General features: G+C 38.8%; 1 protein-coding gene and 1 long non-coding RNA gene across 4 annotated transcripts in view; one reads left to right on the top strand and one right to left on the bottom strand.

Moving 5' to 3' along the window:
- LOC141743504 (uncharacterized) overlaps positions 1 to 13298 on the top strand; it is a 26108-nt gene extending 12810 nt beyond the window's left edge. Inside the window, exon 3 of one of the 3 annotated variants that reach the window (XR_012587088.1) lies at positions 11868 to 13298. This is a non-coding gene — a long non-coding RNA (uncharacterized LOC141743504). Of the gene's footprint in view, positions 1 to 7035; positions 7342 to 11867 lie in introns of those variants that run through there. The other 2 variants (XR_012587086.1, XR_012587087.1) reach the window with 2 other exon arrangements.
- Positions 1 to 17703, bottom strand: part of PGM2 (phosphoglucomutase 2) — a 19994-nt gene extending 2291 nt beyond the window's left edge. The window contains exons 1-11 of the mRNA XM_074587801.1: positions 17532 to 17703; positions 12772 to 12939; positions 11797 to 11903; positions 11382 to 11466; positions 10013 to 10096; positions 8350 to 8543; positions 7013 to 7202; positions 6310 to 6407; positions 3651 to 3831; positions 3443 to 3536; positions 2483 to 2612 (exon numbers count right to left, since the gene is read on the bottom strand). Of these exons, the coding sequence (XP_074443902.1) occupies positions 2483 to 2612; positions 3443 to 3536; positions 3651 to 3831; positions 6310 to 6407; positions 7013 to 7202; positions 8350 to 8543; positions 10013 to 10096; positions 11382 to 11466; positions 11797 to 11903; positions 12772 to 12939; positions 17532 to 17603 (1403 nt within the window). The 5' untranslated portion in view covers positions 17604 to 17703. The remainder of the gene's footprint in view (positions 1 to 2482; positions 2613 to 3442; positions 3537 to 3650; positions 3832 to 6309; positions 6408 to 7012; positions 7203 to 8349; positions 8544 to 10012; positions 10097 to 11381; positions 11467 to 11796; positions 11904 to 12771; positions 12940 to 17531) is intronic.

Here is a 17703-nt window from a genome sequence, read left to right as displayed (position 1 = left end):
TCAGTTCACCTTACAATTTTAAAAAGGCCTCAACAGTTGAATTGTCCTATTTTACATACTTTAAAGAAACTTCTGTGCAGACACCTTTTCCTCTTAATGATTAAAAATGAGGAAGTTTACTGCTAAACCAGAAGAAGAAAAAAGATGCCATTATTGCCTTGAAGAGATCTAACCACCATAGGAAGAGAACAGACTGCATCTAAATAGCTTCCTTGACTGGATTTCAGCTGACCTTTTCTGAGTAAAATAAATTCCAGACTGTTTTTTTCCAATCACACTTCAGAAGCCGCTCTCCCATTAAGGTGTTTCTACTAAACCAAACTGTTCTGAACATTATCTCTTTACCTCATCAGTTTGCTGCCAGGTAATATCATGCAGAATCTGCATCGAAGAAAAATGACCTGCTGACAATGACTTTTCAAAACAGCACATTGTTGAAAAGCATGCAAGCCTGGACCGGTTGTTTAAGTGAGCCCTTACTAAAGTTCAACACTTGATGAGTATCCTTGATGCCAGGGAAATCTGAAGGGCAGAATCTTTTGTCAGTACTAGGATGTTCATGCTAGAAACCCGAAAGGTTCCTTAAATAGAGTCATGTTTATACCAAAATGGACATCTTGAAGGTCAATAGTTGTTAAATCAGTCTTAAGAATACAGCAAGGGAATTTGAAAAACCTATCCTACATTTGAAAGGAGGACTGTGTCCTTTCCTGATGTGCATTTATTTCTTTGAGAACAGACCCCGCTTCTATATTTCCAAAACAGAGTAGAGTTTCTTCTCCTTCAACAACAACTCACAAGAAAAATCTGACAAAGAATAAAGTAGTAAGAAGTAGAAAACTGCAACTCTATACTAGCGACAAGCACAAACAAAACACACACACACAAAATGACCCCCCAAAACAAGAACCTCCTCCCTCCAGTTCTAGTTATCAAGCATCAACTTAATAAGGCAGATTTGTATCCTTCCCTGTATCTGTAGCTTTTGCACACACAGTGATTACGTGTGGTGACATCTTACTTTGGGGTGCATCTACAGGCTGTGTTTATGCTAGATAAGCTCTGCCTTTTAGAGTCCTCTTCAGTGGCTATGTACACTGCAGCCCTGTGGCATAGCTAAGTTCCACTCAGTTAAATATTCTGTTTCTGAGGGCAACCTGAAGCAGGTGTTCACTGAATGAATATTAAAAAAAAAAATAAAAAAGCATAAGACAGAAGGATAATTCTTTGAATATACACTTCTAGCTACTAGTAACTAAGGGAATACTCACATCAAATACTATATTTGCAGCTCTAGGCATAGATTCCTCCTCCATACATTTATATTACTGTTTCTTGAACCCACCTAAACTGCCATGTACAATAGCTGATAAATTCCACAATTTATTTATGCAGTGTGTTAGCAAGTCTTTGCCACTTGATTCCTTCTTAAACAGTGGATGAAACAAGCACAGCTAGTGCTGCACACAAATGAGAGATCTGAGGACTGGAAAACAAAAAGCATCAAGGCTGGAGTTTTCCATGAGTCTCTCTGCAGGTTCCACCACTCCTTTGTTAGTGTCTATGCGACATGAAGAGGTGGAGATTATCTGCCAGCCTGTGATGCTCCCTTCCTTTATAACAAACAACTCAACTCCCCTGCCCCCACCAAAACCACTCCCTGACCCCCCCAAACACCACTCCCTGCCTCATGAAATCCAATAGCCATCTTTGCTATTGATTTCTGTAGGTCTTTGAACATATTAAACAAAAACAAAAGAAAAGTAGTGCCTCATATTAAAAGCTCTCAGAGGGATACCCATCTGTATATAGCCAATAGTTATGGCCAAACAGTCACAGCACTTCTGCATAATCAGCTCAAATCTCAGTATTCAAGAGCCGAAAGAACAATCAACATATCCATCAAAAAAAGACAGAATAATAAAATGAAAAGCCTGACTTTAGAGCCAACTAGAATTAATTTCATCACAAGTAGCCCTGCAAGCGGGACAGAAGGAAGCTGGCTCCTATGAGTAGCATAAATATGCCAGAGTTACTTAGACCCATTCTGCCATCAAAGTTTTTGTGCATCTGGCACATTTAAGCAGCAAGAGGCACCACAATCTCTCCAACACAGCAATACTGCTGCACAAAACGCAGGCCAATCTCCTGTAAAAGGACCAAAGTGCAGAACTTCCCAAAAGGGAGAAACCTTGCAGACAAGCAAACAAAAATACCTCAAAAATCTCATTAACTAATAGGGAATTAATAAGGTAATATTCTTAAAATACCTTTAAATGACACAAAACAAAGTCATAAATATATTCATGCCAATGAGGCAGGAGCACTTTCTATAAGATTACTATTAACACAGAATTGTGTCAATAGTACAATAACACAATTTTCATTTCTTCATATACTATAGGTTGCTATTGAGTCCCTATTAACCCTGGTATGTGGAATGGAGAATATCTAAAAATTAAACAATTATAATTGAACTCACTCATCATAGACGGCTTTCAGCTGCTGAGACAAAGACAAATTCCTGGCTGCCAAAAAGCTGGCCATCTCCGCAGTTATAACAGCAGCGCTGACACCATCTTTGTCCAGAACAGCAGGACAGCACATATATCCTACACAAAGAAAATTATATAATATTTTTATGAGGAAATAAGATAAAATGAGGAGGAAGTTAATCAAACCAACATCTTTTAAAGGAGAAATGCACACTACCATAGTACAGACATTTTAAAGTTAAACCAAAAGTGGAAAAATTCTATCTTATAATCAGTTTTATTTTAGATAAGCAATGTATTTAATGGAATTTCAAGATAGAGACAGATTTGTGTCGTATCGGTGACAGATGCTCCCAAGTACTTTTGGAGCTCTCATGAAAGAGAAATGCCACACTGCAGGAGCAATGCAAGTATAGCATTTTGTCTTAAATGTGATTAGCCTGACATGGGAGCATAAGGTAACACTGATAATTATCTGTGAAATCAGTCACATTTTCTCTGGTTTTCAAGAAACAGCATTATCACTTCACAATTTCCTTCTCAGGAATTCATAGCTTTTATTCATGGCTTTCCAGTTTACAAATATAATTTGGGGGAGTTTTTACTTTACTTTATTCACATTTAAACTTAGCTTAAAACTGTCAGCTAAACATACTCAACTTGAAGTCTCGAGAACGTGTTCTTTTGGGTTTTTTTAAATAGCTTGTGCAGAATTTGCAGTCCAAGTCTACGCAGCCATGCTACTGAAGATATGTAACCTAGCTTACACCATCATGCTCTGCAGTAAGCAGAGATACAAAGGATTAAAACTAGTAATATTGGTCATCCAAATGGATTATACTGATTACTCACTGCAAATACATGCATTGTGTTGAGGGCACCTTTACATTGCTATGTTTTACCATAGTACTACTTTCAGTGTTTTACAGGAATATTCTGTTTCTTACCTATAGCCTCCTCAAATGCAAAAAGCACAGCTTTTCCCTGGTCCATGAGCTGCTTGGCACGGTTGCCCATCCACTTGAAACCTGTCAGTGTTTCCTACAGCAGTAAGGAGGAAAAAAAGGCATTAAAAATAAAAGCAGTGTTTTACAAAGCTATGACATTGTGTAGGTAAGCAAATAAAAGAACATGGAATAACATACAACAGCTTACCTCAAAGTGAAAACCTTCCTTTAGCGCAATTGCTCTCAGGATTTTGGAAGAAACGGTACTGGATAACATGTAGACATCTTTAATAGCACAAGTACCCCTATTGTTATTTTTCCAGCAAGTGAAGATCCACCAGCCTAAAAGAGCTCCCAGCTCATTTCCAGAAAACACCTTCCACTCACCACTGGATGGGGGGAAAAAAATAAAACAGAGAAAAACAACAAAAAAAGAAAGTATAGGAATCCAAAGGATAATACCGGAAAAAAATAATCTACTGGTTCTTTCATACATGAATACTAGCAAATAAAACCACTGCATCTAAGATCCAAGTAACAGTAACAAGATACCATGTGTTCTTTAAGAACAAACAAAAAAATTCCTCCCGCAAAGAATTCTGAAGCAGTTACTTCCTCCTCCATCATACGTACCAGCTTTTAAGTTTATCCAAAGACAAAACAGTGATATTTCCAACATATTTTAAGTAAAACAAAAATATTCAGCAGACAAATTATAAAATCAATTATTAAGACAAGCACAGAGACATGAAAATACAGCTCTCAGATGATCAGTATTTTTAGTGGACTTGGTGACAAATACCTTTGCTTTAATCACAAATACACCAATCTGTCCTTGAGGGAGATTGGAAAAAATCTCAAACAAGTAAAAAAAAAAGATTGACATGTTGCTAGAACAAGAAAAATTGAAGGAAAAAGGAATAGACATGTCAAAATTGCCCCGAAATTCCCAGTCACAAAAGGGGACAAAGACACGGCCAAACTGACAAAAATCAAGACCTACAGAAACAGTACCTGTTGTGAAAGAGAAGCAGACTCAGTCTCCTGCATTTATTGATGCCAACAGGCACAAAGCAATGCACAGCGACAGCTTAGCGTAAGAGCGCTGAGAGAGTGTGCTCTAGCAGGAGTTTCTGTCAAAGAAGAAGTACAGATACTGTAGAAGCCCATATTAATATTTGATTAGTGTATGAACAGCTACAGCAGAAGTCTGAGAGGAGGATGCAGGACTGAAAATTAGGAGGCAACTAAGACTGGCTAAACAATTAACAAAGAGGTAACAGAACAAGAGCACCATGCTCTTGATCACGATAAACTAACACCCCCCTCTTCAAGCCTCTGATAGCTAAGTTTTTAGACAAAAAACATGAGTGATTTTGCATTCTTGTTTTAACCCATCATAACTAGCACGAACTAAAGCTTTTTATGCTTCTTCCTCAACGCTGAATTGCCAAGCAAGGCTGGCACAGGCCAAAAATGTTAACATAAGGACATTCCAGCAAACACTGCCAAAGATACATCAGAGTGCCAATTAGCCCATCCTTCTTCTAAAGGCAGAGAAGCCTCCTTAAGTTCACGCTGTGAGGATAACGAGTTAAAAAAAGAGCCCAAAAGACCAAATAAAACAATCGCACCTTTGAAGCCGCTACAAGACCAAAAGAGGTTATCAGGTAAGCAAAATGGATGTTTGCCCTGTCTCCTTTTACTGGGTTTGTGTAATTTGCATAACTAATTCAGGTTCAAATACTTGCATCATCCACAATCACTGAGGACATCTAGCAGGTTCCCACCTCATCCCTTAAGTACCACGGACTGTTGCCATGACTTTATATCCCTCTTCTGGCTCTCAGGCACAGGGAATTCATTTACGCTATTTCTGCTCCTTCAGCAGAGTTTTGTTCTGCTCCTCTGAGCTGAAAACCTTGTAGTTTACTTTTATGGTTTCAAACTGCTCAGATTAGTTCCCACTTTATCAAGGTAGGTAAAACAGAAACACCACTATTTGTAGATACGAAACCAAGTGCAGTACTTCAGCTTATTTTCATCCATCAAATATAACCACAATACATAAATGCAAACAATTGTAGAAGTGCAGGATATCAGGGGGCATGAAGTAAGAGGATGGCAATATTGGGTCAGAACTGCAGGTTACATGTTCCATAAATATGAAAAATTTATGAAAAGCCCCTGTTTGAGGACGTTTACCTTATATGTTCCCATTCTTTGGCAGGATATACATAGATAAATAATGCATGTGTAGCTGGTCCTTAAAGAAGAGGCTACAAATGACTATTTTGAGAAGCACCAAACACTGACAAATCTTAAGGTGAAACAGAAGTGGGGAACTGAGCAAGAGAGGCCCAAATCATCTAATGATTAGTAAAATGTCTGTTCTAACAGTATTTGAGAATGAAGGAACTCGTATTAAAGAACAGGGATGTTCCCTATTCCTGAGATATCAGGGAACTATAAAAGCTCTCCTGAATATTCAAGTTATTATTTAATAGACACAGTATGAAAGAATGTTTATCAGTCTTCTGTGAAAAATTTCTAACTGAAAACCTACCTTTAAAAAAGTATAGCACAATCACAACAATTCACATGCTTCTTTGCATGCCTCGAATACAGCAAGTGTCAAGTATTTATTCAGCCTTCTGTACAGTGTCTAATGTTAATCATTATTTCATTTATTGCCCCCACTGTGGTCTGCTTCATCGAGTCCTCTCACACGTCTATGTGTTTTCAGTCCAAAACAGACTACTCTGACTATTCAGTCTTCCTCTGCAACACAAGGATGCAGAATCCCCCAAATAAGCCTAGCCTTTAAGTAAAAAATGTAAACGATTTGCATTTCTTTATTACCATACCTCTCTTGTTTCTCTGCCACTGCAAGTCGATCAGCATCAGGATCATTTGCTAAAATGATTTTTGCCCCATCTTTTTCAGCCAACGCAAAAGACAGTGTCTGGAAAAGTGGTAAGCAAGACCAGATGAGTGTTAATACTTCCAAATAATATTTTCACTTTCTTCGCAGGTTTAAATAATTTTCCCAATTTATTTAATCTCAAACACCCAAAATCATGATGTGTCTCTACAGAAAATAAACTTCAAGCCTGGCAGCAGTAGAGCACGGTCAGAATATTTAACTTCACCTGTATCATTCTGCTTCTGCAGCCCCAGTCAAAAGCTACTTAGATGCAACAGGATCCTGCAATAACAAAGTGTAGCAGAAATACTTGTAGCATAAATTCTAACCACCTGTCAGGACTTCCCCTTTAATTATTATTTTATTTTTTAAAAGGAACTGTATCACTTTGTTGTACGTGGAGATGTGGCACATTCTGTTAGAGCACTGAACAAAGTAGTTTAAACTCAGAGCTAATCACTATCTGACGGGTTCAAAATGAGTTACAAATGTCAATGAAAGGATACTAAGTCTTCACTAAATGTAAGGCTATGAAAACAGAAATAAAAATAGACCTTCAACCAATATTTATAGCCATGACTACTGGCAGAAAGGAAACACTGTTTGAAAGACATTGCAACTATTAAAAAAAGATATCTGTTTACCAGAACACCTTTGCCTTCTTCAGGATTTGGATACTTCACTGTGGGAAATTCTGGATCAGGATCCTTCTGCTCCGGAACGGCAAAAGGAGGGCTAAAGTCAAATGCCTTGAAGGCCAACTGCACAAATTTATGACCTACGCCATGCACAGAAGTATGAACAAATTTCAAGTTTGTTTCCTTGTTTATATTCCTGAAATAAAACAGATTAACAGTAAACTTGGATATGGAAGAATATTCTGCACAAAATTGACTACGTTCAGAAACAGATATGACTCAGTACTCTACACCACTGTTAAAATTACAAATTAAAGGAGGTCAGTTTTTAAACGTAATGGCTTGAAAATTGTCATAGCCTCATTTTCTAGCAATATGAGTCACTCTTTAGTGTCTTGGTACATGCAAATCACTGGAATAAGAAAGATAGTACACTCTATGCACCCCGAAGGAGATGAGTGGAAAACAAATAGAACTGACTAATAAGACTCTTCATCCCCAATTCTGTCATTTAAACCAACTCCACAGACTGTGAACACAGTGATCCGACAGCAGCATGCCTCATTTGAGCACACACATTTTTATGAAGTACATTATTGAAAGTGTAGAACATACCTAAAGGCATGCAAACTCCTAAGGAGACATTTAACTCCTATTCTGAAAAAGCTGCACAATTTCTCACATAGCCCAAACTTTCTAGAAATTCTCACTTTGTTTTTAGCAAGAGGAAGAACGTAGTTACTGGTGGTTAAAATTTTGATGTAAATAAGCAGATCTAACAGATTGCTGCTCATCTACTCCATAAACCGATTCCACTTGTTAATCACAAAGAGAAACATCCACTTAATTTTGTTGAGTGAATTTTTTTCACTGAGCAAGTGACAGGAATAGGCTCACGCAAGGTGCCCAAGGCCACCAGGAACACAGGCAAGGCTACAACAACAGAGCAAGACCTCCTTCTTCCAGAACTGGCTTAACAGCTTGCTTCACCTTCTCTCTTAGAAGCCCATTTTAAGGCTGTTGGACCATCAGTTTCAGCTCACCCCCAGCAACACAAGATAGCCCCACTTGGCTGATGTGTGGTCATGCGAATACAGAGAGATGATATAATCAGAAACTGATTGCTCACTTTGCTGGGTTAGTCTTGTGGCAGACCAGCTTTACAAACTAGCTTACTGCCTCACCACAGAGCTGCCAGAGCTACCACAAAAGATGTCAAGAGGCACAGACAGAATTGGATCACGGCAGGATCATGGCTGCCCTGACTCCCGTAAATCTAAACTGCCCCGCTGACGTACTAGACAGGGAAATCCCATATTCTTAATGGAGTTAACACCAGTTACCTGTGAAAACACTGTTTCTGTATGTCTTTGAAATATTCCTTATTGACCATGGCATATGGATCATGAAGCAGCAGGCTGCTGTCAATCAGTTTGTCATCCCAAGCCTGAGGCCACGGCTCTTGGTTCTCCTCAATAGCCTGAGAAATTCCTTTGTCATGAGGGGAAATGATCTGAGCACCATTTTCCCAGTAAACCTAAATAATAAATTGAGTGAGTACTTGGTCATTGATATTGTAGGATAGCTTTGTTGGGTTTTTTTGTTTGTTTTTTTTGTTTTGTTTTGTTTTTGTTGGATAAGATGCACTGCATTCAGTAGAGTATTACAGTATATTAGGCTTAAGTATACCCAGAGTATTCCCCTGTTCATATTCTCAGTGTTTCCTCTCACATACCATTTTTTGTTCTATAAAAAAAAGCTGGCTCATTTATCAAAAGATACCAAAATCTGTAATGAAACACAACACAAGACCCAGCTCATTTATTGAGAAGATTCAAGTATCAGCCTGTCTGCCAGCCTTGGAATTGATAATTTCCCCATGCTATTTCATATACTTTCTTCCAGATTTTTAGGTATAATCCTTATATATAGGAAATTGTTAAGAGGAAAAAAGTGCAAAGTGAAACACATTTACCGCAAAAAAATTAAGGAGAAAGGCACAAAAACACTGCAGCTGCCTACAACAGCAATGTTGCCACAACAATAAGCACAAATTCAACTAAGTTTCAAGGTGTTCATCACTTGTAGTCTTCTCCTTTTTTGTTGATTGTTTACACATCCAGAAAGAGGTGTAGTTATTATGTCTTACTTTTTGACAGTTGTTTGCACACTTCCTTCTACTGACGGTTTACAGACCACAAGTATAGGGAAAGATACTGACAGCGTTTGAGCCACATACATATGTAACCCAAATAACAAAACATTAAGAAAAAATTAAGTAGGTTAAAAAAGTAATTGATAAAACATCTAAACAAGCTATCAAGATCAATATATGAAATATTTAAAAAAGCAATTTTGAACAGACATGAATTTCTGAGGGCAAGACAGCAAGAAGTCATCCCTGCTAATGCGTTGTTTTTCTACTAAGAAGACAAAAAAGATCTCCCAACTTCCGTTTTTGTGTATTAGAAACAGTCTCTATATGAGTAGTCCAGCTATGGGATGACTGGCAGACAGGCAGCTCAGCCATGTTTTTTTCAATGGAAAGCAGATTTCCGTCATAGAAAAAAAAGCACAGTGATAACTGTGTCACTTAGCAAAAGAAAAATATACTACAAGAAATTAATGGAATTTATTCAAAACGTTTTGTACAAGCAACTCATTAGTTTCACATATTTTTAATTCTCTGGGTTTGTAAAACTAAAGAGATCTTTTTAAATCATGAATTGGAGAAATGATTAATACCTTTGAAAAGAGGTCCCTTAATATTTTACAGTGTTCCAAAGTATGTAATGGTATTACTTATCTTCCTAATTTCTAGAGCTAAGATTTTAATTATGTTATTAGTATAACACACTACTAGCTTTAAATACATACGTCTAGAAGAGATCAAACTATCAATTAATTTGGTCTATAACATGATAGGAACTATACACAATAGTATCAGTGTTTCTACATAGAAAAAAATGCTTGAAAAAAGACAGAAAATAGACTGTAGAGAAATACCTTGTAACCATTATCTTGTTTTGGATTATGGGAAGCAGTAATCATAATTCCAGCACAAAGTTTCAGATGAGTCACTGTGTATGGCTGTAAAAAGAGAAAGCTATCTGTAGTGGAATGTGCAAAATATTATATATTATTAATTCTCATGCATACACAATACTTCCATACCGCTGAACGAAATGAAAGCCAGGATGTGATTCCTACAGACTGATTCTCTAACACAGAAGCTAAGCAGTACTTGCTCCACTAGACCCCATGTGGCATAACTTTACCCCTTGCTTTTTCTTGTGCATTTTCCCATTTATATATTCTTAGTGCTGTTTCAGGCACTTTGTGGATCTCTAGAGTAGCGTTTTTATAGAAAGAAAACAAACCATGTGTTGCCTGCTGTAGAATGACTTGAGATACCTGAGGTCTGTAAGGGTGCAAAGTCTGTTGGGGTAATGGCAGAAGTCTGCATAGGGTAGAGAATTGCAACTGGAGCAGTCTCCTCCATACTATCTTTTGAGAGCAGCCCACGGGGCAACTACTCCATTGTGGCTCAGAAGAGAATTGTTTTGGAGAGAGCTCTTATGAATTAGTCAAAAACAGATGGAATGAATTAAAAATAAAGCATCATTTGTGACCACAGGTCCAGTTCGAGTTTAATCCTGGCTCTTTATTTAACAGTGAATGCAATCAACTGCAGTTCTTGTAACACTGTTTTAAACTGCACTATGAAGCATTTGACCCTAAATCTACCAAAATTTGTATCAGTACGTGAATGCAACATCTAAAGTCTTCATCCCGCTGTGTTCTTTTTGCTGCCTTCACAAGAGCTACTGGTATCGGGAGCGACTGTTGCTTTTGGTGCAGATAGGGGTTTTCTTTATTGCTCTAGAGCACTGACACCTAGTGATCGGATGGTGAAAATGCGGACGCATTGAACAACCCTGCTGGCATAACATCGCCGCACTCCAACAACCTGCTATTTAAAAAGGCTACTTCGGATTCAATACCCCAAAAAGAAAAAAAGAAATTAAAAAAAAAAAAAAACAAACCAACCCAAAATCACAAAACTAAATGTGTGTGCATGTTTCAGACTTCAGACTCCACAGCAATCTAGAAACCATGAGATGTCTTCTACAAGAAATCTGCCGGAAAGCAGGAACGAACAGAAACACATCCCACTGTCACTGGTGTTCCACTAAGCTTCTTCCTTTTCTTGCTGTGGATGTTGTAAACTAAACATAGCTAAATAAGCCTAAGCCTAACTGCAGGTAGAGCTTAAAAAGTTAGAAGTCATTTGTCTAGTTATCCTTCACATAAGTAATGCAAGATATCTGACAGGATCTTTGTGCGTATAGAAATACATACTAGAGAAACCTACCACAAAAGGAGTTGGTGTTATATCAGAGAACAGATAAACTGGAACTCCTTGACTGATGAAGGTATTAGCAGCAAGTCTTGCAAACCTAAACAGGAAGAAAAGATACCTTGGAAATATATTCAAATATATTCATTTTCTCACGAATTAGCCCACACTCCAATTTAAAAAAAATAAACCAAACCCCATATAAATAAACCCCGAATTATTACACAGAGCCAATTTAAATGTGTTCCCTTACTATTCCCAACAGACAAAGCACAACTCTAAGAACTGCTTTGGGATAACAGCACATAAAAACACTATAAATCCCTCACCTTAATTCACTCTACAGAAAGATAAGATACTGTTGAAGCAGATACAAACCCATAATGGATCACACAAGACATGTACAAAATACTTAAAGCCTAAAAAGTACCTTTTGCTACTACCTCCGCTGGAAAGATGGGCACGAGCATCAAAACCAATCACAACTCCTCTTTTTTTCAGGTCACTGAAATTCTTCTCAAGGTATCTGCAAAATCCCTGAAGACAACAACAAATCCACCTCATTAACCAAATCTTAATATTTTATTTATCATTGTATTAAGATGACTGCTAAGATGCTGACGTCTTCGAAAGGCGAGCGCACATAACATCTCACTGAACTGGAATGGGATTCAGTTTGTCTAGGACTAATAAACACTAAGAAATATCAGAAACCTTCAAATCAACATAGTGAAAGTGGACAGCATTTAAGTACTTCTCCAAAAATCAGAACCAACTCCAGAAAGACACAATTAATGTGATTAGTCTGAATTGCAGATGTTGAGATATGATTTAGCTGTGTTAGGTCTCAGATGAGGAAGAGAACAACTGGCCAATATTTATTTTTTTTAACTGAAATTTCTCTGTTTTTTTACTGAATCTCACCCTTAATAGTGACACCTGGTTAGAACATGATACACTACCACTCCAGGCTGCAGTAATTTAAGGTTCTGGGTGTTTTCGAATTCTCCCCAAGTAGATCTACTTTAGGACCTATATGAGTATTTGTGGCTTCACTGCATTCATGTAAATTTAAGTCCAACATACACAAAGCTTAGCCAAATGCTGGGTATTTTTTGTAGTTGTTATATCAGGACTAACTGATCCCCTGGAGCTTAACTGTACTGTGTATAAATTCCATTGCAAATCAAATATGGAAAATAACTAATTTTAATGGCTTAATAACTTCTCTCTGCTTGTTTTCAGAGATCAGCAGTCAGCTAATTATCACTTAAATTACTTCTGAAAACTGGAGGAATAGTAAAAAACTTGTACTTCCATAGAATACCCATTTGCTTGTCATAAATGATGCTCTTCTGTTCATATATACAACCAGTTAAGTGAGATAAAGTGCTGAACACAGTACCTGGGTCGTCTGGATAATAGTCAAGTCATTCATGTGGGAAATCCCTGGTCCCATGGCAGCCCTGAGCCCGGCTGTGCCAAACTCCATCCGCGAGCCAAAGTATTTCTGCAGTTCTCCGGCATTTCCATCAGCAACCAGTTGCTTCACTGTTGCAGAAGTTTTTGGGTTCTGTAGATACAAAATTCAGATATCCTAGAAAAGGGTTTGTTTGTTTTTAATACCCTTAAGCTTCTTAACAAAACTGACTTTCTTTCCCATTCTCTGTACCGGGTTATTTCAGTATCAAAACATAGCACATCGCTTCCAGAACACCAGAACTCCTGCTACATCGTCCTAATTTTAAGTCAGTGCAATCTCAAGTATTACTTATTTTAGATTTATCTCCTTAAGTGAGCATGCTGCATTGACAGCAGTGTATACATATAGCACATTTTGGGAAGTGAAAACATTTCCGAGATGTCTATTTTAATATTTTCTTGTTTTAAAACCAAAACAAAAACAAATAAAAAAGCACCTTTACAGTTCAGAGAATTTTTGTCATCACGACACAAGAACTACACTAAACATACAAGAAAGTAAATTAAGTGGATAATTAAGAAATATTTGTTACTTCCATAGTGCTACAAGTAGAGTTTAAAAAAAATTAAAATCATAACCTTGTCCCAAGACTGGCTAAAACCAGAGGCAGCAGCAAAACCAAGCAGACTGCTCAGAAGATAAAGATGACAATTTGCAGGGAGTGCTTGTAAAAATAAGCACAACCCTTAGGATGAAAGCTTAGCAACTCCAGCTGAATTCTTAAATAAAATGACTGTGTGGAGTGGGATGGAAAGGCCACATCAGACTGCTTGTGAACAGTGACAAGTTTCTAAGACTCACTGCTTTTCTTGGTATATTACTTACATTGACTCTTTATTGTTATCAACTCTTGTTTCCAGACTTAGGAACTAGTAAAGTCCCTGTAATACCCTGACATCTCAATCCTAGTAACATGGGATTTGTGAAGTTCAATATTTGATTTCCTGAAAACTGATGAGCCAAGAGGACAGATGGCACACTCCAGCCACTAGGCAACAGGGTTATGTGGAGAGGCGGCATACTCCACAGGTTAGTCACCGCATGATTACACACACTTTACACTGGAGTACAAAGATTATAATTTCCAAATGGACATAAGCTTTGATTTCTGGTCAACTAAATGACCTCATAAAAGTCAAAGACTTCATTATTGCTTTGATGACCTAGGTATGCTTACAGCAAGGGACGGCATCTCATCCTAGGCAAAAAAAAAAAAAATTAAAAAAAAAATGTATTTTCTGCAGCTCCAGAACACGCACAGTAGTAGGCACGTGAGTGAGCATGCATACAAAGGTATAAGCATTCTGGAAACCAAACTGAGATCAGGGCCTGGATGCCCTAATCATTGATCCGTGCACCTGCTGCTGCAGGACAACCACCATAGTTTAAATAAACACTCAAAAAGCTAGAGAGCCTTTGGTGCTGATGAGCAAACTATATAATGCAGAATAAGCCGGACTCATTAAAGAAAACAAAATCAGGTTTCCTGGGTGCAGCAAGCAATTAGGTACCCTTGAATTACTGATTTCCAGTTTAAGAATTACCAATTTACCAGTCCAAGAACGCTGTAACTGACACTTCCTTGCAGGAGGCTCATCAGAATTCTGTATGATTACAGAATAAATATAATTCTGTGTTATTATAGAATAATATAGGTCAGCATAACTATTTTGAGTTTAGGCTGTTTAAAAACTGACGTGAACTTTTTGCTGCAGTATCAGGCCTATGTCTCGTAGATAAAGCCTGAATGTCACCTTTTGCATCAGGCTTTGTACACTGCCTAGTCACCTTTTGGGGTTTTTTCCTGCATGAGCTTCGTGGAGCTTTTTCTCTCTTACCATTGCAACCAGCATCTCTTTAGATAGATGCTGCACACATTTGTAGAGATGTTGGACAGACTAGAAGCTGTAATGCCAACACAGAAGGGCAGCCTAGGGTCATACTGGAGCTCTCACAACCAAGGAGATTTGTATTTGTTATTGCTGTTAGAGGAATTTCCTAGGTTTGGTATCTACTGTGAAACTACAGGGATCCTCCTATTTTTCAGGTGTGGTTAAATGATCGTACTTATCCAGGTGGCTGCCTGAGTCCTGTGCCTGAGTCCACATCAGATGCTAGAGAAAACTTGACTGGGTGAATTTAGTTGTTTGAGTTGTTCCCCCCCGGCTACCACACAGTCTAAAAAGTAATGGTAAAAGCCAGGCCCAGGTCTATTTAACATAGCAGAAGGATCTTTACAGGATTACCCTTATAATTGTTTATGGCTATATTCTCATAAGAATATGCATTTTATGGGTATTTTTACTGTACAGACAACTGTTACCATTTTGTTTCAATTTTAGGAATGTTACGATGCCATTGTATACAGCCAAGGAAAAAAAACTAAGCTTTTTTTAAGCAGAAGAAAAAGTCAAAACCAAATCCTCACAGCACCTCTATTAAAGAAGGACCCAATTGCATCTGAAGGATGAAGTGCTGCTTTTTTCCTTCCTCCCTGGTTCTCCCAGGTTATGCTTTTTCTACTCTCCAACAAAACTGGATGTGAGCATGAGAATACCGATTTCTGTGAATACAGTGGCAGGTATTTTAATACAGGGTTAATATGCAGTAGTGCAGTTTGTTTTAACATCACCTGTAATATGAGTTATTTACCTTAATCTAAAGGAAGGCCCCATCAGTGCAGGAGTCCCCAGAAGGTTTTAAAGTTGAGGGACAGCTACCGACTAAACAGGTTTTATATTTAAGAAAAACAGAAGCTGCCTTCTATCCATAATTTTATGATCGATAATAGAAAGAATGAAAAATATGGTACTTCTGTAATGAATACAATGACAAAAATAGCCTGGTAACGAGCTCAGTAATTGTCATCTAGGTAGAAATTTCCTTTTAAGTCAGCAGAACCATCTTCAGGCATACGGGCTCACTCTTGCAAACTATTATGTTGTAAGAAACATGCAGCTTATCATCATTAAATATTAACCTATCTGTACACATCCATTTTTTTTCTTTTTAATATCAGAGTAAATGGACAAGGGTTATATCGGATTCTTCTGTTACTCAATACAAATACGTAAGAGCTCCCTGAGAAACGAAAATACCTCAATTTTTGAGCAATCAGCAATGGGTATTGCACACCGGTGAATTATTACTGAATGAAAGATGCAATTGTTATCAAAAGGGTAACTTTTCAAAAGTAAAGATACTATAAGGGATGCTGCATTATATTTCCAGAGGGTTTCACAAAATAATTGGAATAACCAGTTGAAAGTGAAATGATTACACAGAAGACAGGAATATAACTAATGTTAGTGAACTTATGGAAATAAGATGCCCTTTAAAACCAGACTGGTTTCTTAAAATCAGTTAAACTGAGAAAAAAAAAAAAGACACAAAAGCTTATTGTCATTTGATGTGATAAACTAGCATTTCTGAAAGAAGGGCTGGTTTGGCACTGCATTATTATTAATAAAACCAGAGCTGGCTAACTGATCAGTTAACCAGTTGAATGATCTTTAATGAAGAATCATAACAAACTTGAGGTACTTCTCATGATGTCCTTTAGAACCTAAAAAGAATACTAAAAAAAGAATTATTCTGTGTTTTCACTGATAATCTCGAAATACGCAGAAGACCCCTTACCAAAACAATATGTAGGCTACACAAAACCCAGAGAGGATTGTACTGAGCTGTACTGTGCTGAGCCCAGGGCAGTCATTAAAGTGACCGAATCAGGGCAATGGCCAGTGTGTTCCAATACAGCAAAACGAACAAATTTCACGTATAGGGACCAAAAAAAACCCCATGCAAACCACATATATAGAATATGGGCCTGCATCTCAGTGGAGAGTGCAGCAACAAGGAGCTATGAACTATGTGAGCATTTCCAGGACACCGCTATGGCAAGACATTTCTTTAGACACATGGAATACAGAAATACTCAGAAAATTTTATTTCTGTGTGTAGTGCTGTCAAGACCAAAACGAAAGGACACAAAGATAAGTCTTAAGATGTTTAAGCACCTTAACAGGAAGGGAAATAACGCATGCTAAAGTGTTCCTAAGCAACAGCAGAAAAAGTGAGGAAACCCACAAAACCAGGCAATATTGAAGATTCAGGAGTTATTTTATGAACAGTGGGAGTCACTAAGCACTGGGTGACAATAGCAGGGGAAAAAAAGGATGGCTTCTGCATTTCCTAGTGATTCTGAAGCAAGCCCATATGTCTTCCAGAAACCCTATTTTACTAAACAAAAATACGGAGGTAGCTGAAGGTCTTTAACACCGGGAGGCAGGCCTTGCCTTTCATAATTTAAAGCCTATCAGCCGCCCCGACAACAGAAGCGGTCAGGAACGACACAGGCCCTTTCAAAAAGTAAATTCAGCGGAGCTGCAAGCGACGGTAGCGGCAGAGCACCCGGGGGGTGTTTCTGAGCGGGAGAGGGGCTGCCATGACAGCACGCCCCCGCCGCGGTGCCCCAGGGGGCCGGACCCGCCGCCCGCCCGCGTCCCCTCGCTGCCAGGGGTCGGACCCCCCTGCGCCGGGGGCTTCGAGAGCGGAGGGAGAGGAGCCCGCGGGCGCCTTCACCGCCCCAAGCACGGGCAGGGCTTAAAAACCGCCCCGACTTTCCACAAGCCTGCGTCCCCCATCGTCCCCCTCCCTGACCCGGCCCCGCCGCCCCTCACCTTATCCCACAGCAACCACTGCTCGGCCGCCCGCCGCAGCGCGGCATCCCCGGCCGAGCCCCGCGCTGCCATCCCGGCGCCGCCGCCACTCCTTCCCTTCCCTCTCCTCTTCCGCAGGGCGCCGGCTCGGCTCCGCTCGGCCCAGCTCCGCCCGCCGAGGCCGGCCCGGGCC

This window comes from Larus michahellis, chromosome 5 (assembly GCF_964199755.1).
Source record: "Larus michahellis chromosome 5, bLarMic1.1, whole genome shotgun sequence".
NCBI lineage: Eukaryota > Metazoa > Chordata > Aves > Charadriiformes > Laridae > Larus > Larus michahellis.
The sequence above is the reverse complement of the archived record's forward strand: the minus strand, read 5'-3'. Positions and strand labels throughout refer to the sequence as shown.